Below are 24497 nucleotides of genomic sequence, written 5' to 3'. Positions count from 1 at the left end.
CTGAAGCCTGGCATTTCTAGGAAAGCAGGAGCTCCCTGGAGATGTTTTCAGTGTGCTGGAAACACCTTGTGGCAGGACATGGGCATGCAGGAAGGAAGCAGGGTGTGCTCAGCCCCTGGGCACCTCATCACTGAGAGAGAGAAAAGGAGGTTTGAGAGATTTGTACAGCCTGGCAGGAAGGGCAGAGCCACCAGCCACCGAGGCAGCAACCACCACCACATGCTCAGCTGTGGAGGCTCCAGCTCAGAGCTGCCAGGGCAGAAACATCTGAGCTCCTCAAGCTGGTACCATCAGAGTGTCCACAGCGAGGTCAGCTCAGGTCCCAGCATGGCCTGGGAGCTGGAACTGGCTCTTGCCAACATCTCCAGATGTAAGCCCTCACATCACCAAGCTGGAGAGGAACAAGGACAAGAGCAGACCTGGAAGAGCAGCGAGGCCGGGACATGCAGGGAAATCCCTGCAGACGGGAGGCAGGAGCAGAGAGAAGAGGGTTGGAGCAGATTTTGGTGCAGGACCTGGGTGACACCGGGTTTAGGATTCAGCTGTGCCAATGAATAGCTCAGGAGAGCAGACTGTCTCAGCTGGGATGTGAGGGAGAAGGGACACCAGGAACAGGAGCTGCACCCCAGGTGAGTGGCCGGAGAGGAAAGGGTGCTCCGGACCAGGCAGGAGCTGTGGGGCTCAGTGACAGGTGACAGGGGGGTGCTAAAGGCCAACAGGCAGATGGTGAAACTGTGATTAGAAAGTCACTCCAGCCATAAATCTCAGGGACCTGAAATGGAGATGGGCAAGCCCCAGATGGCTTGGAAATCTGCTTGGCAGAGTCCAGCATGGCTCAGCATGCATCTGGCCCTCCTTCCTCCTCATCCTCCTCCTCCTTCTCACCAGGTTTAACCACCTCCAGCCAGCTCCTCACAGCCAGAGCTGACCCTGAAACAAAATGCAGGGCACCCCTGAAACAAAAATTCCTCTAATGCATGAGCTGAAGAACAAATCCTGGGCCCCAACAGCATTGTCATCCATCCTGCACGGGACCCTGGCCACATTGCTGGGGTTACAGGCACATCCCATCCCTGGTGCCCCTGTCTTGGCAAGAAAGCTGTGGCACCATCCAGGGGGCACAGGGGGCTCAGGACTGCACAGGACACCAGCAGAGCTGGATGGATGCAGGTTCCCTGCGGCCACACGCTATTTCTGGATATGCTGAGGAGCTGCTTAGGGCTGGATTTGCAGGCAAGCACGGCGGGATATCAGCTGTCCGTGTTCTGGAAGGGGCTCAGGAACAGAAAAGGGGCAGGAGATTGGGAGGGGACAGGTTTTATATAGAGATCCACGGGAAAACCCGTGTCTTCAAACACAGTAACATAATACCAGGCAGTAGTACCAGCTCCTGCCCGTGGATCCAGGACAACAAATTTCCCCACCTGCAGGCAGAAGAGCCCACTGCTCTCACACTCCTGCCCGGAAAGCACCAGCAACACTCACAAAAAGCCCCGCTGCCCATGCCAAGCTCCCGAGCCCCCTCTCTGCCCGCGGGTGCCTCCCACAACCTTTCCCAAGGCTGCCGGAGAGCCCTGCAGCCCACAGGTGCTGTCGCTCCCCCGGGACCCCCGGCCAAGGCGGGGGCTGGCAGCACGGCCGGGACAGGGGTCAGTGGTAAAATTAGAACGCGTGTCCCTGCCAGCCCCTTCTGCGAGCTGCAGGGACCAGCTGAGCCCGGCTAACCCGCACTGTAACCCTTCATGTCCCCCGTTTGGTGGGCTGGGACTGTTACTAGAAAGCCAGGGATTTGCAGGGCTTTCCTTTTTGATCAGCCGTGCCCAGCTACCCCAGACAGCCGGGCTCGCATGCTGATGGGGCACAGAGGTAGGGTTTTTTGGATCCTTTGGGACAGTCGGGATTGAAGCCTGCAATTCCCTTCTCTGCTGTCCCTTTCCACAACAGGCAGTCCTGCAGAAACCGATCCTCCCCACTTCAAAGGTTCGTGTCTCCTTTCCAGCCCCTTCTCCCCACCGCTGCCCTCCTCCTGCAGCAGTTATTGTTATTATTTACGCTCCTAAGCATCCTCTGAGTTCTGCCGGGGGACAGGATCCAAAGAGAAAGCCTTTTAAGGATTTGTGCCAGCGTCGGGAAGCGAATCCCCCCCAGCGAACAGTGGTGCTGGGGGATTTGAGTGTAGACAAGTGCTTAAAGCTGAAAAGGGCAGAGAGAGGGGAGGGAGCCGGGGGCACGCTCTGAAACCAGACCCCCCCCTCCCCGCCCGAAACGCAGCTCCTTCCTCTGCTTTAGGAAACGGATCCCTCCTGCGATTTCCTTTCAAAGGTGACTTGTAACCTCTTCATTAGGGTCGGCTTTGGCAGAGCCCCGATGGTGCAGCTGGCAGGGCCGGGGCTGCGCTGGGCGGGAGCGCGCTCGCCGTGCCAGGGCTGGGCAGCACTCGCGGCTGCTCCGCGGCGCAGCGGCGGCAGCACCGGCGCCCCGGCCATGCGCTGATGGGTACCATGGACTTTAAGACAGATGCCAGTGCAGTCACCATCAATCTGCTGCTTATTGTGCGCCCCGAGGAGGCAGCGAGCAAGGAGAAAGGGCAGCGAGAGGGGCAGACGGAAGGCGGCCGAGGCGCAGGTAACATCGCGCCTGCAGCGGGCGAGGGAGGGCAGGGCTGCGGCTGCACACGGAGAACAGAAGCAGCAGCTCTGGAGCAGGATTTGGGCTTCCTTCTCCTCTTTGCACACATGATGCCGAACTCCAAAATGCCAACTCTTTTGCAGAAGCCCAGCGTGTCTCCGCCGGTGCAGCAGAGCCCGGCTGGAGCCACGGTCCGAGCTGCAGCCTGTCCGGCTGCAGGGCGTGCAGCCCCAGCCGGGGACACACGGGGACACCAACCCCAGGGCTGCGTTTGCACCTCGCTGTACCCTGCGCCAGCCCCGAGGTGTCCCACGGGCTCTCTGGGCTGTGTAAAGGGAGCAGGGAGAGGGCTCAGCAGTTTCCAGCACTCATTGCCCTGGAGTACAGGAGCAGAAGTGTTTTGCTTGCAGCGTGCCCAGGCTTTGTCTCCGAGGCTCACTGTCCTGAGCCATTTATAGCTACAGTTTGGGACAGTGTCCCTGGCCCAACTCCCTGTCCTGCAGAGGGTCTTCCAAAAAGCTACAGCTGTGCTCTGCAATTGCAAGGGGAGCCTCCCTGCAGAAGCGAAGGGAGGAGAACGAGCATTCCTGCTCTAAAACCTGGGGGAGAAGCTGAATTTTCAGACAAGCAGTCCCAGGCTAACAACTAAAGGCAGAGCTATCACAAAGTTGTGTCCATGCTCCATCAAGCACGGCATTCAGCACCTGCTCAAATCAGAGCAAATCCCGCCAAAGCAGCTTAGGCCTGGACTGTTGCGCTTTCTGCCCCCGGTATTTCATACTCGAGCAACAAGAACTGCAAGCCAAGGCTGCAAATGAGACAGAAGGTGGATCCTGATGACACCTGGCACCAGCTGGGGTTGCATGAAAGGGTTCAGGGTGTTTGGGCTTCAGGCAGCACCAACACTTCAGTCCAGGAGGACCCTTTCCAATCTCCCATTTCTATCTTACAGGTTCCAAGGGTGATGGCAATGGGAACAGCAGATCACAGCCACCTCAGGGCACAGGCCTGAACGGTAGGTCACCCTCTCCTTCTGAGAGAAACCAACCCCAGCACACAACCCAAAGCCCCAAGCTGCGTCTCTCCAACAGAAATGTGCTTCACACAGCCCACCCCTCTCAGTGCTTTCAGGCTCCAGGGGAGGCGCATGGAGACCCTGGCAAGCGTCCCCTCCCTGCGTGCTCCCCATGCCCCATGGACAGGATGCAGGGGTGGCACTGCCGAGCCCCCACACCTCCATCCCTCTGCAGGGGTGGCACTGCCGAGCCCCCACACCTCCATCCCTCTGCAGGGATTCTCCTGCCACGGAGCTCGGTCAGATTACAAGTGCACAGAGCTCTTACATTTCACAGCCAGCTGATGGCAGGGGAAATTCAGTGCCCCCATTTGCTCAGGTTGCAGCTAGAGCTTCCAGAGACTTCCCCAGCACTCATACAGCTTAAAGGAGGGTCTGGGAGATGCAAAGAACCTTTTTGACCTTCTCTCCCCCCCGTCCTTTCTTCATCTCCCCCCTCAGAGACTGAGCACAAGGCAGGTGAGACTGCTGACCAGGAATTATGTGGATTCTAGTTCTCAATGTTCCACTGCCAATTCCCAGGATTCTGACCTAAAATAGTTGGGGAGGAACATCTCAGGAGGTGACCCCAGAACTATGGAGCAGCTCCCAGGGAAGGGACTCAGATCATCCCTTTTGTTTTCCTGGCAGTATAAGCCTGCCATGGCTTAGCAGAGAAAGGCAAGGGCAAAGGAAGAGCAAGACACAGGTAATTCTCATGGTACCAGACAGAGGATTTTAGTTACACCAAGGAGGAACTTTGCTTCCACAGGTCAAGCAAAAGCCGTGGCTGCTCCCAGCAGGATGCCTGGCAGGAGCCCTGATCCAAGTCCCTCTGTAATCAGTGGTGGCTGGAGGCTGCACACAGTCTGGGAGCAAACAATATTTCATGGCATGGCACTACTTTGGGGCTTTTTTTACAGAGCAGATAACAAAAGCCTCCACTCCAGGAAGCAGATAAATATCCTGCTTTCTCTCCCTCTGTCATGCTCAAGAGGTTCTGCAATCAGAGCTGCAGAGTCAGCCTCCTCTACGAGGCAGTAAGAGGCTGGTATTGATCATTTCCCACCCTGAATTACTGGCAGGGGTATTTAGCATGCACATGGGAATCCTTCCCTTGCAGGTCTACCTTAAGCACAATTTAAACTCCTGAGAGGGGGGAATTCAGGTTCCAGAGGAGCAGGCAGAACTTTGGCTCCTCTGGCACCACAAGGGTTAATGAATTGCCCTTTCACCAGCCATGTCAGTGTCCCTATGAGGCCTCTGACATCTCTGCTGCTGCCACAATATCTGCAAGCTTATATAATGCCCAGCCCCACTGAGTCAAAGAGGCTGTGGCCCACTCCACAGGATCCCATCGCTCTGGTCCTTGTCATGGCCACGTGGCACAAATGGCCTCGGACAAGCTGTGAGATCCAAGCTCCCCCCGGCTCCTGGTGGGATGGGGATCCCAGGACACCTTGAAAAGAGTGAGAGATCACCCTGGCCAGCACCCAGCAGAGCCTGGGGTGAGGGCTCCGTGTCCCCTGGCATTGCTGCCTCCCCAGGGCACAGCCTTTGCTGCCTCCCCTGTGTGAGCCCTGGGCACACCTGGGGCTGCCCACACCTCCCTCTGCCCCAGCACTCCAGCTCCAGGCCAGGCAGGCTCTCCCAGCAGGGAGAGGTGAGGATGAGCTGCTGACAGCCACACCAACGTTCCCACTCTGCCTCTGAGCCCCCAGCACGGCCCTTGTGTCCCACCCACCTCTCCAAACTGCCCTGGTCCGAGCCCCCTGCCCTGGGCTGGAGCATCCCTCCCTCTGCTGAGGGGTCAGCACCAGGAGCTATTGAGCTTCCTGAATGTTCCTCACCTGAAAGCTGAGCAGGGCAGATTTAACCCCATCCTTGCCGGCTGTTTGGCTCTCTCCAAGGCACTGAGCTGTTCCCCTTTGTGCCCCCAGGCCGGCGTGGCCCCACAGATCCCTGTGAGCAGACACCACCCATCCCTGCGGGCCCTGACAAAGGTAAGTGGGGAGCCAGGAGACAGAGCAGGGCTTCACTGAGCTCCCAACAAGCTTCTTCTGCAATAAAATAACCTCAGAATGTCCCAAAAGAGAGAAAATATCCCACCGTGGGACAGCTGCCCCTCAAAGCACTTGCTGGCCACAAACCACAAGAACAGCAAGTGCTTCTCTAAGCTTGGAGCAAACTGGTCTAGTGGCAGGGACTTAGAGCAAGAGGATCTTTAAGGTCCCTTCCAACCCAAACCATTCTATGATTCTTTATGAAGGATATTTCAATCAGGAAAAATTAAATAAAAGATCATAAAAGCACCAGCAACCATTTCATACCACCAGTTTTTAAAGCAATGATACAGCATGTTGAAAAATTCCTGTGGAATTACATTTTTCATTTGTTAAATGCCTTTTGAACTCATCAGCAGAAGGCATTCACCACCAGTAAGTTTGTTTCTTGAAAACAAATATTTTTAATTTATGGAGGGAAACTTGGAAAGTGAAAGTTGGGGAGAAAAGCCCACAAAAAAAGCAAAGTAAAAATAATTTTGAGCAATAAAAAGGACCTGGAAATATGAAAATTTTAAGGAAATCAAACCATTTGCATAAAGCCTTCTCTTTGAGAAACAACTTCATCCCATCTTTGAATTAACTGACAAAATACACCAGCCAGCTCTGTTCTGACACTCTGATATCTGCAACCATCCTAGAACTGGAGTCAAACTCTAAGATTTAGGTTTTTACAGCTTACACAGTTTTTCTTGCTTTCTGGTCTTGGGACTTAAAGTACATCAGATCTCTCTGCATAATCACAGGAGAAATTTCACTTTTCTAAAGGTAAAGCCAGCAGAAAAACTTATTCTTTGATGAAAATGCAGATTCCCACCTAATGAGCCAGTTCCAAGAGCTGCCTTTAAAGGAAAAGCCCAAATGTCATGAGGTATAGGTGTAGGAGGCATGGCTGATGGCAGCCCCGAGGTGCATTAACATCTTGACCTTCAGTCTCCTGAGTAACTTCTGCCTGATCCAAAAGAGAAGCCCAGGAGCACATGGAGCTCCTCCAGGGAGCCTCAAGAGCTGCAAAGCCTTCTGAAATACCTGCCAAAAAATGCAGCCTCTGTCAAAAAGTTCAGGTGGTTTTTATAAGAGATTCCCTCACTCTTTTTCTGGTATTTGCCTCTCTGAAACTTTAAAGACCAGAGCCCAGGTTTCCAGGGGAGGTTTTTCTGGGGCATCAGGGCATGCCTGGACCACAGCTGGCTCCTCCAGGATGCTGCCTCTTACAGGCAATGGCCTTTGCCAGACATTTTAGTGTCACAAGTCCAACCATTTTCATCACTTCAAGCCTTTCTCTGTTTAATTCCAAGAAAAATCAATGCAAGGCATTGATTCTCTGCTTGCTGAAGCTCCATCAAGAGCTCTTTATTATGGTGATAAACCTTGGCTATCACCAGAGCTGCTGGTGTGTCTAAAGCTAAGATCTGCCTTGGCAGGCACTCCTGCCCTCTCCTCCATATCTGTGGCCTTCACATTCTCTGGAAAAATCCCTTCACCCAGGATTTTTCTCCTGGGAAGCTGAGAAACCTCAGAGAAAAGGAAAACAATTCTTATCTCATTTGCTTCTCCTGTGTTTTGCTCATGTGGAATGTGTTTGGAGATTGTTTACCCACAGGTGATTGTTTCATTGGATTCTGGTGTGAGTTGTTTTCACTCTTTGGCCAATCAGTGCCAAGCTGTGTCAGGACTCTGGAAAGGGTCACAAGTTTTTATTATTATCTTTTCAGCATTGTGTCTGCATGTATCCTTTCTGTATTCTTTAGTATAGTTAGTATAGTATTTTTTAATATAACATAGTATTATAAAAACTAAATTAGCCTTCTGAGAACATGGAGTCAGATGCATCATTCCTGCCTTTGTCGGGGCATTCCCAGCAAATACAATACATATCCTGGTTAGTTTTCCCTTTTTAGGGGGTTTATCACTGTTTCTTGCAGGAACCCAAGTGACAGTGGAGATTCACCATGAGGACACCAGCCCCCAGCTCATCAAGAGACTCTCCTTGGGAAAAGGTACAGCCCAGATTTAAACCCTGGCAGAGGCTCAGCCCATCCTCCCTTCCCTGGAGCTCCAGGGGATGCTGCAGCCTGGGCAGGGCTGAGGGGATCCCACTAACCCTGCCTGCCTTGTTGCAGGTTCCCAGAGGCTGAGAGGACACGACAACAAAGGTGAGGCCCTGCTCTATCAAGTGTCTCCAAGCTCTCCCTCCCCTGGGAAGCTGCTCCCAGGAGCAGACAGGCTCCCCCCTGCCATGGGGAGGCTGCTAAAGAGCACCTACTGCTGGACCCTGCCCATGACTGGGCTTGAGGAGCAAAATCTTTCTGCTCTTGGGCTGTGGGTGTCTCCTCCTCCTCTGGCCCTGGGATAAGGTGGGTGGTGACACTCCAGGGTCCCTCAGCAATGCCCCAGCTGCTGCAGAGCTCCCACTGGGGTTATCCAACAGCTCTGGAGCCCAGCACTCTCTTCTTCCACACCTGGGGAGGTTTGGCCATGGTGGGCTGGGGTTTGATGTCCCCAGCCCTCAGGCTAGAACAGGAGATGCCTATCTGCTGGGGAATGTGGGCTCTGCAGGAACACACTCCACAGGGTGCTCACATCCATGCCCAAACAGAGGGGAATGGGCTAAGAAGAGCCTCAGTTCCAGCTTTTCCCACCCAATCCTGCTCCCCACAATAATTTATTTCTAGTTGCCTTTTTTTTCCTGTGGGCAACAACCTCCTCCCTCCCTCTCCTTCTCTGCTTTGCAGGTTTCCAGAAGACTGAGGCCCCACGACCACCAGGAGCAAAGGACCTCCATGGTAACTACTCATCAGCACCAGCAGGGCTCAGCTTCCCCAGCCCCTGACCTTTGGGGTGGCACAGGGGAGTGGCTTTGGGAATCCCACACGTGCCCAGCGCTGCCCAAGGGAAGGCAAACAGGCACAGGACTGTCACATGTGCTGTGGATCCCCCTCCTGCACAGAGCCTCTGCAGATACAACCTGGCAAAGACAAAACCTGATAACCACATTTTTTAAAAAAGACCATCCCCTAAGCAAAAAGGCAAGAAGTAATTTTCAGAGCTGTGGAGAGTGGGAACCTTTAAATGTGTAAATCTGCTTTTTCTCTTTTTAGGTCAGTGTTACATCTCTTTTCAGGGAAAATACAGATAAACAAACCAGCCTGTTAAGAAATAGGTGCTTACATGCTGATTTTGGCAGACAGGAGCCTGCATGCACAGGGATCTGTCCATCCATTCCCCATGGCCCCCTGATGGGAGGCAGCAGTGGCAGCTCATTCCAAGACTGTTTTAAAAAATCAGTTATCTGGTTAATTAGGGCATGTTATTAACCCTTTGTTCACACTGAGTAGAACCAGGAGCTCAGAACCTGCAAAGATGCAGAGGGTAGGCACAGTGGGTTCAGTCCAACTGCTCCCAGTGTTACATTCCTCATGTGCCTGAATTCCTGCAGAATTGTGGCCCTTTACCACACAACACTCCTAGAGAAACACAGCCCTTTCTTGCTGGGATTTTTTAGGAAGTCATGTGTTTTCTAAGGCTTGCTCGGTACAGATTTTCCCTGATATTTCTGCATTGTTCTCCTGCCCCTCCATGCAATATCCCAGGATTTTCCATGCTGTTATGCAGTGCCAAAGTTGCAGGGGCAGCTCATGCTCCAGCCCTGCACAAATCCTAGCAGTCTAGACAGGATGGCTCCTGCTTTCCATGCAGCTGGCAGGGGCCTCCTGTGGGTGCCCTCGTGTCCTCTGCTCCCTAAGAGCCTGCTGATGGATGTGTCCATGGGCCAGGCAGGAGCTCTGTCCCCTTGTTCCACCATACTGCCAGGAAAAACACTGCCTCCCAAAACAATGACAACTCGTTTCTTCCCAGCATATCCATGGGACAAATCCTCTTTGAAATCCATGCCAGTAGATCTGCAGCAATTAGAGAAGCTGGATGCCTACGCATTAAAAGTAAGTCTTGCTTTTGCCTCTGTCCTCCTCCCAGCTCCCCTGCAGCAACATTCCACAAACCTGGCTCCCAGCACCAACACCAGCTTAGGCTGAGCTATGGGACAATGGCATTAGAATCTCCCAAACAAGTGAAAAACCTTTCCCCTTTAAAGATTAGCAAAGAAATCCCTCTCTGGGAACTATAACTCGAAACTCATGGACCTACAGCACTGTAGGTATATTTTTAAGGAAGCCTGAGGCAGAGCAGCCTCTGGCAGGTGGGGCCTCACTGCCTTCAGAAGAACAAGAGATGGGGAGGACAGGAGATCTACCACAGGGTGGATCTTCACCATGACCTTGCAATGCTTGCTCCCCACACACAGGTGAACGTCACAAACAGCGTGGAGGAACTGGTCAAAGCCCTGCTGAAGCAAGCCCGGACTGACCTGGAGAAGGTTCGAGCCATATGGATGTGGATTTGCCATCACATAGGTAGGCTGAGCTCTCCAGCTGAGGATAAGGCTGTCACTGTCACCCCTGTTCCACTGCCGTGGCATTTTACTGGGTATTTGTGGGTTATTTCCATGTGGGGAGTGGAATGAAGGCTTTCTGAAGGCTTTTATCCAGAAATGCATCCAGAGGGTCTCTCTCCTCACACTGCCAGGCTCCACCAGTTCTGTGTGCCCATGATTAACCTGTAACTCCATCTGAGGTGTGACCAGACAAGTCCCTACCATCCAAGAGCCATCCAAAAGCCAGGCTGCCCAACACCAGGGGCCTGCTTGTTACCTTCAGAGCCGCCCCACACCACCAGGGCCCAGTTCTGAGAGGGTGAACAGGGAGCAGGTGATGATCCAGATTTCAGAAGCAACCTGGTCTAGTGGAAGGTGCCCCTGCCCATGGCAGGCAGCCTGGAATGTGATGATCCTTAAGGTCCCTTCCCACCCAGACCATTCTAAGTCTGATTTCCATCCCTGTGCCAAGTCCCCACAGCCCAATACAGCCCCTCCAGCACAGCCTGATGCTGGTGCCTTTGCTCTGGGAGGGTCCCAGTGTCACACAGGTACCACCAGGAACCATCCAGCTGCCTTGCCCGGCTCCATGTCCCACACTGGCACCTGTATGATTGCAGCTCCTGCACCTTTTCAACCCTCCAGAGAGCTGCACCCATTCAGGTTCTCCTGCCCTTTCCTACTCAGTCCAAAGGCTGGAGTTACACAATTATCAGGAGATGGGAGGAGGAGGAGGCAGCACTTGTAGCCTCTCCCATCTGGCACATCAAAAGGGCCTTCTTGCCACCCCAGTGCCTTGATGGATGAAAACTGGGTATGCAACATGGTGGCATTTTGCATAACAGAAGCAAAAATGTTTATTTCCCATTAAGTCTTGGGGGCAGAGAGGCAGAGCCATCCTTTCCCTCACCTCCTACACCTCCTGATGGGGCACTGCTGCACTGCAGGCCAAGTGATGGAGAGGAAAGGAGCAGTTTGGGCAGCACTGGCCTCACCTCACACCCACTGAGATCACAGCTGCAGGGTTAGCATGGTTAGGTCACTCCCAAACTGCTTTAGTCTTGCCCTGAAATATGGAGAGTGCTGATTTCACTGCATGTCCTGCAGCCAGGCTTTGACTCACCCAGCACTGGCTATTCTCTTTCCACTGTTAACCCATTTCTGCCCACACTACCTGGGCCAGGCCTGGTTGGAGTCAGTCCATACTCCTCAACATTCAGGGGATGTCTCTGGCCCTGACAGCTATGCTGGGATCTCCTCACAAGATCTTTTACACCACCTTGGCCCTGGCTCCCATTCCTTCCTGTGAGACTGACTCCTATTTACATACAAAGAAAAGAAACAGAGTTGGGAATTTAAATCTGCTGGCAAAAAGGCAATGTATCTATCCTGAAATTGCACTGATGACATAAACTCATTCCTTGGATGGATTTGAAGTGAGAACACTGCTCTCTGGACATCTCTTCCCACTCTGTTCAATTCCTGCCTGTGGTGGGCTGCCATGCCATGCAGCATCAGCATTAAAGGAAATAACTATTTCAGCTGCCATTTGCAGCACAAATAGAAAGGCCCATGGAGCCAGCACCCCTCCAAGTGCTCTGGAGCTTTGCTGGTGGTCAGTGAGCAGCTGGGGTGGAGCAGCCAGTCTTTCCCAGTGCCTGGAGCAGCACTGAGGGGACATTAGCTGAGTTCCTGGGATGAATGACAAGCAGTGGTGGCATTTCATCAAAGCACACACAGCCTGCTGCTGCTTTTCTTCCTCTGCCCCAGCACTGAGGGCAGGGGGAACCAGCTGATGCAGCATTCCTCAGAGCTTTGTCAGAAAAATACATCTGTGTTTTAAGAAAGCGGTTATGGACAGGGCCAAGGTTGGTGGTATTGAATTAACCTCCCCAGACCAGCTCTGCAAGCTCTGTCTGAAGGAGTCCTGCTGTGCTGCTGTTGTGTACTCATTCCAGCAAATCAAGATTTCCTGAGCTCCCAGGTATTGATATGACCAGACTGGACAGGGCTTGGAGCAACCTGGTCTAATGGAAGGTGTCCCTGCCCTGCCCCTGGCAGGGCACTGGAATGATATTAGATTTAATGCCCCTTCCAACCCAAACCATTCTGTAATTCTGTGACTCACTTGCAACAAACCACTTCAAGTGGTTCCCAACAAGCTGCTTTTCAAGTACTTTTAATATAAATTGCTTGTAAAGAGTGCAAAAGTCTCAGCAGTTTCTTTTGAGGTAACACCAATCTGACTCCTTCAAATACAGCATGCTCTGGTTTATACTGGGAACTCTTCAGACTCCAGATCCTCCACTTGAGGGCAATTCCTGAGGACACCCATTGTGTCCAAAAATCAAAGTTTTCCTCGCACTTGGATTCAACTGCTGACCCCCAGCCTGAGCTTAGAGCAAAGTGTGATGAGGGACAGAGCTGTCCCTCTGCCCAGCAGTGTCCAGGCCACCCTCCCCAGCACAGCCATAGCCTGTTCCCCTCTGCTCACAGTGATGAAAAGCAACCTGAGCATTGCTCCTGCTGCCCATCCGTCTCTCGCCTCAGGCTGTTGGATGAACTCTTGTCTGTGTTCCTTCCCCCAGAATACGACGTCGTGGGCTACCACAACAAAAGCCAGCTGTCCAGTAAGCCCAGAGACGTGCTTCAGATGGGCAAGAGCATTTGTGAGGGCTATGCTGAGCTCTTTGAACATATGTGCAGGTAAATGAAGTTCAGAAACATTCAATGCCAGGGAGAGTTAACATTCCCTGTCATACCCATGCCTATCCCATCTACCTTTGCATTGACTGATGTGACTTTAAGCAGGAGGTGGAACTTTAGCTTTCCAACCATGCTGTGGAAAAACAGCAAGTCCTAGAAAGGTCAATTTTGCTCTCTCCTCCACTCCCTCCACCCCCCTCCCCAGCATAATTTACTTGGTGCCATCTGCTGAGCTTCGCATTGCATTAACATAATGGCAGATGAAAACATGGAGATAATTTGATTAGAAGAAGTAGGATTTTCCTTGGGGTATCTGGATGTGAAGGTTAAAAGCATTGCAGGACTTGAACAAGGAGTGCTGTCTCCAACATGGTCCCTTGCAAGAGGTAAGCAGAGTCCCAGGAGAACTTTCCCTGTACCCTCTGGAATGCCCTGTCCCCTCCAGGAGCACCCCAGGGACACTGCCTTGCACTTGCCACTCTGTTCTGTGCCCAATCCCAAGGTGCAGCACTGTGGAGGCCAACACTGCAATTCCCATTTCGTATCTACCGCTGGCATTTAATGACTAAAATCCTTTCTTCCACCGACAAAATCTCATGGACTTCACTGGGGCTGAGTCACCTAAACTTCCCCACAGAGCAAGGCTTTGCAGTCACAAAGGCATTTCTAAGAGGCAGCCCCTTCCTTGGTAAGGAGACAGGGATGCAGCCCCAATCTCTAAGGAAAGGAGAAAAGGAGAACCACCAAAATCCACAGCAAAGAAAGCAGTTAAGGTGCTTGGAGGATTGGGGATCAGCCTTAGGCAGAAGAGTTGCCCAAAATGAGAAAACTGGACCTGACAGCTCAGGGAGAGGAGATTGGAAGGGATTTCCTAAAGTAATCCTAAGAGGGTGGGCTTGCAGGATGGCCCTCCCAGGGAGGGGCTTCCATTCCCTTGGAAAAATCCAGACTAGTGATTAATACCACATGTAAGTAACAATTGGCTTTCCACACCATCCAAAGGGATTTGAGAAGGTTTTTACCATGGAACAGACAAAATCTACAGGGAAAAGGAGAGATTAAATAAAAAAAAAAACAGCATACTGTGCCAGATGCTGAAGTGGTAAATGCTTCCAGCCAACAACATATCCCACAATATACATTTGGTCCATTCCAACCCAAACCATTCTATGACATTGATCTTGCTTTCTAAAGAGTAAAGAAATAGGATGGTGGAGTATGCATTTATAGCTGCAACCTATGGAACAGTTATTAGCAGTTAGGGGGAATTTGCATCTGTTCATTAAAAAGCATATGCTTGGTTCATTAAAAGCATTAATCTTTCCAAGGATATCTCTGACTATTTAAAGGCTCTGTTGATTTACTCTCGATTCCTCAGTTCCAGGATGATTAGTCACTATGTGATTCAGGAAACCTCCGGTCATCAAGACTATTATATTGTCAAATATTAGCAAAATGTTTAGCTCCTGTCGTGAAAAACTGTACTTAAAGACAACACCCCTTTCTTGCACAGAGATCCCCTCATCCCTTCTCCCTATGCTCTGCTGCTCTTCCACTGAGTCTAAGCAGAAAGGCAGGAGGCAAAGAGCACATGTCTTACAGAAAGGCTTTTCAGACACAGGTTTTGGGGGGAAAAAGGTGTTTTAATCTGCCCTTTTTTCCTAGCTCCTGTGAGGGAACTTGAACAAACAAACCAATTTGCCAGTCACCCCAAAATTCCTGCTGAAGGCAATGGCTGACATTGATTGAGTCCTACTTGTCCCGGTGCCAGAGGGAACAATTCCTGTTGCAGACACAAAACTGTCACCTCTGAGCACAGCTTTGGCAGCCAGGCTTCCTCCCATTAGCTGAGATTCCTGTCACAGAGGCAAGGTGGGCACGGATAGTGGGAAGCTGGCCATAAGGCATCACTTTCCAAACATCAGGTGTGATAGCAAGGAATGCAAACACAGGCTCCTGACCAATGTTTCAGCAGCACTTATCAAGAACTGGCTTCTCAGCTGACAAGCAGACTCGAGGAGTCTGGCTAAGTGAAGCACTGCAAATTCATGAATCCAATTTAGGGCAAACCTTGCAGCCTGGAATTAGGGAGACACTCGCTCACCAGGGTTAGTGATGAAGGCACAACAATTATTTTCCCAGGAGAGGTTTCAGCAGCTCTGGGAGCAAAGCTGGCCTCACTGCCTAAAGGGGATCTGATCAGTTAGCTAGCTGCTCCTTCTTCCTAACCAGCCTGTAAATATCCCAGATTTCACATCCTCTAGCTTCTCCCATTTCCTGCTTCAGGCAGTAGCTTTCCCTCTTTTCAGGCACAGAGGCGTACACCTACCTACCACAAGCATAAACCATTCTGTTCCCTTCTGGAGAAGCCAGATTTGCTCCTTTTTTAGATGAAATTATCAAAGTCAACCTAAAATCAAAGGGAAGAAGATGCCACTGAATTCCAGTGACACCTGTAGTAAGAGCCAGACTATTTCCTATGGTTTTTGAGGCAGAAAATCTATTTTGTGTTTAATCTCTTTGCTGCACCAAGCAAATGTTGCCAACTGTTTCTTAATTCAGTTCTTCCAGTCCATTTTGTATCTAGGTCATCTTCAGCCTCACACTGCCACTTCAACCAGTCCTGGAGATCTTCCCAGTCTTCTCTCTGCCTGCTTAATTTATCTCTATGAAGTCACTGACATGAGAGACATGAGCACCCTTTTCACCAATACAGAATTGCTCCTTTACAGGATGTTTTAGCTTGGATTTTTGTCTGCCCATTACTAGAGAGACCAGTTTAAATGCCCTGGTCTTTATTTTGAGAGCTTTGAACACATCCAAGCACAAACGCTTCTTGCTGCTTTGCCAACCTTCACTGTAATTGAGAGCACCCTGAGAGCAGAACTTGTCCCTTAATGTTCCCTCTGAATATCCCAGCTAACAAGAATGTCTAGAGAAGCCTGGAAGGATTAGATCCAATCCCCATGAAATTAGTGGGAATTTGGTACTTAGCTCCTTGAAACCCCTAGGATCAAATCTTCACTAAAGCTCCCAAGGCCAGCTCCTGGTCTCAGTTACATCATGCAAATCCAAGCTCTCACCAGTCTTGTCAGTGGAGTTGTTCCAGATTTACTGGCCAGCTCCATGTCAGAACTTCACTCACAGGGGCCTGCAGGCTGGCAAGGGCTTTCCAGACCACCTGGAGCACCAGGTTTCTCCATGGCATTCCTTCCAGCCTGGCCTGTTTGTTCTGGATACTCAGGAACAGGCAGTGCCTGCCATCACTGCTCCATCCTCTCCTTTGCTGAGGTGCCCACCTCCCCGGGAAACCAGCATCCTCTCCCCGGGAAAAGCAGCCCTCCTTAAAGCTCCCCTGCACTGCCAGTTGCCAGCCAGTATCTGTTATCAGGCCTCGACTTCTTAACAACCATGCTAATTATCTTCCCCATAAATATCACTTTTCGCCTGAGCTAAACCACATTATGCAGACAATCTCACTCTGGAAGCCTGCACACTTTATTACTTAAGGTAGTTGTTCCATTTAACACACTTCTCTATGAAGAAGAAAAATGTCAATGCTGTCCTACACAAAAGACAATGCTCCAAGTGAAGCAATTTTAGATTAATGGTGAAATAAGATGCCAATGTTAGAATCCATCAGCAGAGAGCTTATTAACACAGTGCTTATTTAAATCTTATTTACACATCCACGCAGGTATTCATCATGCTTTTAGAAAGACTATTTAATCATTTCTACCCTGGGCAGGCACAAGCTCATTCTGTCAGGAAACTAAATCAGCATCCACAATCCCGTGAGGTCTGAGATTTCCTAGCTGGTGTCAAACACCAGGCCCACTGTCAGGGGGAGAGAACAGCCTGTGCTTTTAATTTATAATTACATGGGCTAATTGTGGACAGCAGCAAAGGGATTCCACTGAGTAACAAGATAGAGAGCAATTAAGCACACTTTATCTTGTCATCCTCTAACAGTGCTGAATGGATGGTGCATCAGGCAAAAAGACAGGGAATATGCAAAACTGGGAGAGAAAAGGCCCTTCCTCCAGCAGGATGCTCTCTGAATCTCTGTGCAAAGACTACAAAAACAAACAGCCCCACCCAACGCCTCAGGCACCATCACCTTTTTTACTTCCCCAGAAGTACCTGACAGGTTTAACACAGAACCCTCCTGCTGCAGCTTATCATTTCCTTTCAGTCTTGCAGGGATTCAGTGCAAGAAGCTCTCAGGACATGCCAAGGGACACGGGTACAAAACAGGGCAGACCTTCACAGGGGACTCTGACCATGCCTGGAACGCTGTGTACCTTGAGGGAAGGTGGCATTTACTGGACAGCACGTGGGGGAGCGGGTCTGTGGATGATTCCTTCACCAAGTTCACCCACAGGTAAAGGCCCTCCTCTATCTGAACACATAAACCCTCCACAAAGGCAGAAGGAAAGCTGATGGGATTGGCAAACCAAACAGACATATTTAGGGCCACAGGAAGACCCAAAGCTGTCACAGCAGATGTCACAGTATGTGCCACAGTTGAAAGGGCCACAATACACAGAGTGTCACCATACAAGCACTCACCCAAACACAGTAACACCTTACCTCACCAGAAGGCTTCAGGCATCTGCCCATTAACAGCAATATCACTGCACTTCAGAAGGCTGCAAGAGTCTGCTCCTCTTGTTCTTTAGCCCAGCCTTTTATCCCCTCCTGTTGATGCACTGCACCTGTGTGCCCTCTGTTCCCTTTGGTGGTTGGTCACTGCCCCTGGGCACTCCATGGCTCTGCTGTCAATGCTGCTCACAGCTGTAGCCCATTGGGGATAATCCTTGGCCACAGCCCCACTCCCAATTACCACAAACTGTGTGCCTACACAAAGCCATGAGCAAGGTACCCAGGCTGTTTGTAAAAGGCATGGAGCCTTTTACAGAGAGGTAGTTGCCCTGAGCAGCTAGACACAAACTGCAAAAAGCCAACTGGGTTTGCTTGTCACATCTTCAGTTTAGGCAATAGTCTGTGGCACTCGAGTCACAGCTTTTGTGAATTGATTGCAGTCAACACCCAGCACCTCCCTCTTTTTCCAGGAGCCTGTGGGTGCAAGGGAATAGTGCAAATACCCAGGGTTTATCCTAAAGCTCAGCATTTGCCCTGGAAACAGAAGACCAAAGCTCAGGTTTCTTCTCTGCCTGGGGAATTTCAAACCCACGGATGTCAGTTTTTCAGCAGCTCAAACCACTCCAACATCCTCCTGCTGAAACCACCACCACTGTGCGGGGGAAGAATTCCCTGTTTGTAATTACTCATTTTCCCTAATTTCTCCCTTCTCCCAGGTACAATGAGTTTTACTTTCTGACTCACCCGGCCCTGTTCATTAACAATCACTTCCCAGATAACAGTAACTGGCAGCTCCTTAAGCCCACGCTGACGCTGAAGGAGTTTGAGAACAACATGCTGCACAACAGCAACTTCTACACGCTGGGGCTGCTGGCCGGGCGCCCGGACACTCCAATCATCCGAACAGGTAACGGAGAGGCCATGGAGCATCTGCCCTCATGTGCATCTTCCCACATGTGCCTCTTCCCACACCCAACACACACCACTCTGCACCTCTTCAGGCAATCCTGAGCAACCTGAGTGAGTCCAGCAGCTCTTTTAACATAAAACCACTCAGGTGCCACAACTGAACAAGGTGCACATTTAAAACCCCCTCCCTTGGATTTTTTCAAGACCTGCAGGAATTTGACTGGATGGCTAATTTGTGAATGCTAAAAACAGAGTTAAAACTTATGGACATCAACATTTTAGGATGTAATGAAGACTTCAAGCTGTTTGGGAACAGGCTCACAGGGAGGTAGATTAATCTCGTATCTACACACTGGAGAGTTCCTGCAATTTGAAGCTCCTGGAAGCAGCTACTGGGCTGGCAATCAGGTCTAATCACCTCTAATTCAGCCCTTCATGATCACAGAATTCCATAATGGTTTGAGTTGGAGGGAACCTTAAAGCCCATCTCATCCCAACCCCCCACCATGGACAGGGACCCCTTCTACTAGACCAGGTTGCCCCAAACCCCATCCAATCTGGCCTGACGGTACTTTCATTTATATTTCACACAGGCTTTCACATTCTAGCAGACCACAGCTCCATGTCAGGGTGTATCAGAACAGGATAAATGCACATCTCCCAAATAAAGGCCACTCTCATTCTTTCTGAGGGACACTGGTCTAAGCAGACAGATGACGAGCTGTGACCTGCCAGTTGCAGCTCTTGGTTTTACCTCTAGAGAAACTTATTGGGCCAGATTAACCTTCCCAGAACAGGGGGTACGTTAGGGTAAAAACTGTATTGACACTCCTGTGCAGCCTCTTTTCTTTTGTATTCCCCAGTAAATGGAAAAGCCTCTGTGTCCGTGGACTGCCGTTCTGGCACGTTATTTATGTTTAAGCTGAAGGGAACAGATGAACAAGGTTTGATGACTTTGAAAAGACACGGAATGGAGCTGGATATCTTCCCACAGAAGACAGGGAGCCACAAGCTGGAGATCTTTGCCAAGCCCTCCAAGGCTGAGGCTGTGGATGATGTCTACAAGTGCGTGCTGGAGTACGTGGTGGAGTGCGAGTCCGTGGACAAGGCCATGCGCTTCCCCAAGGAGCTGCACCAGCCCGTGGGGCCCAGCTGGTTCTCCGAGCGCCAGGGCTTCCTGCGGCCATCCCACAGCCAGCCCATCATACACACCAACGACGGGCGCTGCTCCCTCACCTTCACCCTGAGCAAGGACATCAGCGTGCTGACCTCGCTGCACACCGACAGCAGCAGCAGCCTCAGCGAGGACATGGGCAGGCGGCACGTGCTGCAGATCCACCGCAGGAACCAGATCGAGCTCAAGGTCCATCTCCCGCACGCAGGGAACTTCGTGCTCAAAATCTACTCCAAGAAGAAGTCAGACCCTGGTAATTATGATTACATCTTCAACTACCTCATCAGGTGCCTGAACACGGAGGTGAAGTGGCCAGCCTTCCCCCAGAGCTACACCAAGTGGCTGCAAGACTATGAGATCCTGGAGCCGCTCTCAGGGCTGCTGCCGGCGAACCGCAACGTGCAGTTCAAACTCAAAATGAACGGCGTTGCCAAGGTGCTGGTCCAGGCTGAGAACACCTACCCTCTGACCCAGAACAAGGACTGCTGGGAGGGAACCTGCAACACCTCGGGGTGCAGAGAGGTCTTTGTGATGGTGCACGAGAACGCCAACCACAGCTTCTACTCACACGTCCTCAAATACGAAGTTGAGACCCAGTAACACCCACTCCTTGTTCTTTCACTCACCTGCATGAACCGACCTCCCCAACATGCCCCAAACCAGCACACCTTTAGGAGATTGCTCATTCTCTCAACCGAATCTGTTCTTTCAACAAATGCAGGACAACACTTGCAGGCTTTTGCCAGACTGCAGGCTCAAAGATGGTCAAGGAAGCAGAAAATCCTGTTAAAAAAAGGAGCAGCAGTGGAAGACATGAGATAAAACCATCACCTACATTTCAGTAACACTGTCCAGACAAATATTTAGATGAAAACCAACTGTCTGCAGGGCATTCTGCGCCAGCAGGGATTGCTGGTTTCCACATTACGGACCATAAGAAAAGTCTTACGAGGGCTACTCCAAGAATTCACCTAGTTGTGGGGCAGGATGAAGAAAGTGTACCCTGGTTTTGAGCAGCAACATTGGACATGAGGAACTTCAGGATATTTAAATCAACTTTCATTATAACTGTAGTCAAGTTGCAAAATACATCCGAGGAGAGAGAAGAGTTAGGAAGAAGATAAAACATGAAGTTTCCTTGTGCACTTCACTGTCTTACAGATTTCAATAATACTGGAAAAATACTTTTTACACTGACTCTTAAATACAATCAACAAAATCATTTTTACCTTTTTATATTAGAGTATTGTAGAGACTTTTTCTGCTGTAATTATATCCAAAGCATATAGGTGTTTCCATAAGGAAAATTACAGTAAAAATGAGAATAAAGTTCTCAGAAATCACTCCTTCCTCCAACCTGTCTATGCAATACTGCAGCTATAAACTGATGGAGTTACATGGGACAGCAGGCTGAGTGACATTATTATCATGTAACAAACCATTTGGTGCTGTACTCTTGGAAAACACCTCCATGCACAAGGCAAAGAGGGGCTTCTACTGAATCCCACCACAACTGCACATCCTGAGATGGAGCAACATTTTCATAACTGATTCAGGTGCCTGTGAGCGTTAGCATGACCCAAGAGGTATTATGTTTGAGCTTGAATTGAAAATAAACTTGTTATGTTTTTGCACTCTGTTTCATTGACCAAACAATATGGATTCTCTTCCTAAAGCTGCTTTATTTTGCATGCAAAAGAGGTGGGTTATTCCTACATTCCCTCCTCAGTGACTGGGTGGCAGGAATTACTCACAGGGCTGCCCACCTGTAGCAGGCTCACTCCTACATTACTCCTCCGGCCCTAGCATCCCATTTGAGCAGGTTAAGTACCTGCAGCCAGATTCCAGGATCAGCACTCTCTGTGAGGATGCAGGCTGCTACAGACAGGAGCTGCAAGCATAAACACCACATGTAAGCTAACAGGGCTTACTCCAGGGTAAGCTGGGAGCACAGCAAAGCTTCGGGGTCTTTTTGTACTTGGCAACAAGAGGCTCCATATGCAACATAAAAGTAGGTTTTAAGTCCTCCCCTAAACAGCTCAGGGTCTTTGCCCTCAAAAACTGGTGGCAGCAGCTCCTCCCTGCAGGAACACTCACAAGCCGTGGAGCCCAGCAGGCTCCCACTCCCTGGGCATCAGCACAGACTGAGCAGCACAGATGCAAGGCAGATCTTTTGTTTGCCTAAGGACCTTGAAGGCTAAAGCAAGTATTGTCTGTCAGCACAGACAGTCCTGGTTTATTTTGGTGCCTGGCAGAAGGGTTCTTTTTTCTCAGATCCCACTTTTCAGATCAAGGAGGATACACTGCAGTAGTTTTCATTTCGCAGGTCAAGCTGATCCAGTCAAGTACGTTACTTCTTACAATGGCAGGATAAGAAAGCATCCCAGAGAGTTTAGTGACTAAAGAAAACAACTTCTTCCACCAAACAGGGTCAAGGATACCAAAGTACAGACACTGTTCATGGAACCACACATTTGATGTTCACAAATAGACACAAGCACACAAACAGACACTTTGGTAAAGCCTCTCTGCAGGCGACACTGCTATGAACGCGGTCCCTGCTCCTTGTCTCAAAGACTCACTTCCACAAGCCCTCTCTCTAAACTCTATTTCTGTCTCAAGATGGCAGGGGGAACAAAAACTCACCCCAAGAGAGCAAAGAGAACAGTTTATTGCCCCCTACTTAGCACAACCTCGTGGAGTATTCCCTGTTCCTGCAACCCAAGTCTGCAAAACCCAGGCACCTGCAATTCCACACATCTACAGAGTCCCAGATTCTTTAACCTCTCAGGGTAATGAGTGACCCTCAAGCATTGTCACATCCACAGCAGAACATCTGTAACACACTAAAGACAGATGAAGCCTGCACAGCCTCCCACTCTACAGATGTACAAAAGGAAGTGCTGCAAATACAGTTCCACACTTTTGTCTCAATCAAAAAACAAACATTGGCTCTGCCCTGCAAGTGTGCAAGAAATTCTTTAGTGCTATTGAAGGCATAAGTTCAAAGACACAAACCCCCTCTCCAGCTTCATTAATTATAAAGTTTCCAGGGCCAGGTGATTATTCCAAGGGAGCTTTGACACTGCAAAGGCAGACAATGCCTGAGAAACCCTGCAGCCCCAGATAAAAGAACCTCAGAAGTCTGCACTTGCTGTGACACCTCCCTCCAGGATAAACACAGCTCCTTCTCCTCCTCCTCATAAAAAATGCACATTCTTTAGTGCAGCCAAGGTTCCAACACCAGGAGAACAGTTCTGGAACAGACTTCTCAGTTCTCTCAGGGTATCTGCAATGACAGAAAGGGGGAAAGACAAAGCACACACACACCAACATAGGGAAGTAACTCAGCAGTTCCCCTGCTGCAGATGCTACTTTAGTTACATTAGTTCAAATTTTTAGATGAATGAAGCTGATGAATGAATTGTCCCTGAATGAAGCTGCTTATTACAGGTATTAGAAATTGATAAAACTGTAGGATTATAGCTGCTAATTAAGCAAATGGATCATCTTCAGTCTTGCTCTTCCCTTCTGCCAACATGAACTGCCAAATATCTCTGAAGGGATATGGAAGAGCACATCAGAAACAAGGCAAAATGTCTCCTGAACTGCTGAAAACACCAACAGCATGATGCAACACTCAGTAACTAGTTTGAGAAATCATCAGGAAATACAATACTACTTGCCACGTATCATTTAAAAATTAAATTGGTGGCCTCACTGAAGGCTGTGAGGGATCTCTAAGGGTTCTGGCATATCTCACACTCAGTGCATCTATAGGTTCATCTGCAAAGAGGAAACAGTTTGGTGCATTCTCCTGTTCAGATCTTATCAAAATGCCCCACGCCCAACAAGTCCTTGCGTGAGATCTGGACAGACAGGGAGGATGTTCCAAAAACACCCATGGACAGCTCTACAGAGGATCCAAGGCCAGTGCTGGATGACCACAGTCCAGCTCCAGCTGGGGCCAGTTCAGCACCTCAACACCAAAGCTGCACAATGAGAATCCAGAATGGATTTGAAGGTTTTATTCTCATGCAAGGAACTCCTCAAGAAAGCCAAAACACAAGGACTTTTGGATTGGAACATTTCTAAACTCTGGGATGCAGAGGTGCATGCCCAAGTGCAGTCCCAGTCTGCAGCCAGGCACCCCCCCTGGCTGAACTCACCTGTCTGACACAATGGTTGGGCTCTGTGTACGTGATGCTTTTGAATTCCTGTTCCCTGACAGCATTAAGCTGCTCTAAGACAAGGTGAAGCTGATGGAAAGGAACAGGAAACTTATGGACATGGAATGTCCTTATCACAAGATTTGCCTGCACAAAGACCATAAAGACTCAGCCACAGGAGCACTGTAGAGACCCAAAAGAAAACAAGTCCATAGGGAATAGGTCCTGTTCACTCATTAACAACTTACTTCCCTCGAGGAAAGACTGAGTATTTTCCCCAAAAGAGGTCACAGATGTATTTTGATGCAGCAGTTCCACTGGACTGTCCAGATTCAACCCAGGCTGGCACCAGCTCACATGGCAGCTGCAATGACATGTGGATGAACCTCACTTGCTTGTGGGTTCTCCTCCCACCCAGTGTCATTTCTCATTCCTATTTCTCTTTTCCAAGAGCCATGACCACATCCAGAATTCAGCCACTCATTCCTCAGCTATCCTGCAGTACTTCAAGCATCCTGTATAGCAAGATAAAGACACTGGATACTACACAAATTGGAAAGGGCAGAAGCTACAAGAACCAGGAAATACTAAGAAATTCCACTAAGGGCAAATTAACTGAGAAAAAATGCAGATAGCCTAAAGGAAAGAGGAATTTTATTCCCTGTTCTTCGAAGAACATAGCTGTGCTGTGATGGAAAAGGTATCGATCCAAGTTCCTGATGAGAAGAGAATATAAGGCACAAGAGTCACTTTATGT

General features: G+C 50.0%; 1 protein-coding gene across 1 annotated transcript; it reads left to right on the top strand.

The window, feature by feature from the left end:
- Positions 1-2492: 2492 nt before the first annotated feature.
- On the top strand, positions 2493-20171 carry KY (kyphoscoliosis peptidase). Its single transcript, XM_030954622.1, has 12 exons — positions 2493-2625; positions 3581-3643; positions 5623-5685; positions 7671-7745; positions 7869-7901; positions 8481-8531; positions 9604-9686; positions 10049-10157; positions 12766-12883; positions 17079-17267; positions 18205-18395; positions 19261-20171. The coding sequence occupies exons 1-12, from the start codon at positions 2493-2495 to the stop codon at positions 20169-20171; spliced, it is 2019 nt and encodes a 672-aa protein (XP_030810482.1).
- Positions 20172-24497: the final 4326 nt, after the last annotated feature.

Source organism: Camarhynchus parvulus, chromosome 9 (genome assembly GCF_901933205.1).
Source record: "Camarhynchus parvulus chromosome 9, STF_HiC, whole genome shotgun sequence".
Classification (NCBI taxonomy): Eukaryota; Metazoa; Chordata; class Aves; order Passeriformes; family Thraupidae; genus Camarhynchus; species Camarhynchus parvulus.
Note: the sequence above shows the minus strand (reverse complement) of the source record. Positions and strands in the feature narration are given on the sequence as shown.

Excerpts from the sequence above, each read along its gene's own strand:
- KY (XM_030954622.1), top strand. The coding sequence starts at position 2,493 with ATGGGTACCATGGACTTTAAGACAGATGCCAGTGCAGTCACCATCAAT. Across the intron at positions 7,746-7,868 it reads GAGACTCTCCTTGGGAAAAG|GTTCCCAGAGGCTGAGAGGA; the intron begins GTACAGCCCAGA and ends GCCTTGTTGCAG. Across the intron at positions 8,532-9,603 it reads AGGAGCAAAGGACCTCCATG|CATATCCATGGGACAAATCC; the intron begins GTAACTACTCAT and ends GTTTCTTCCCAG.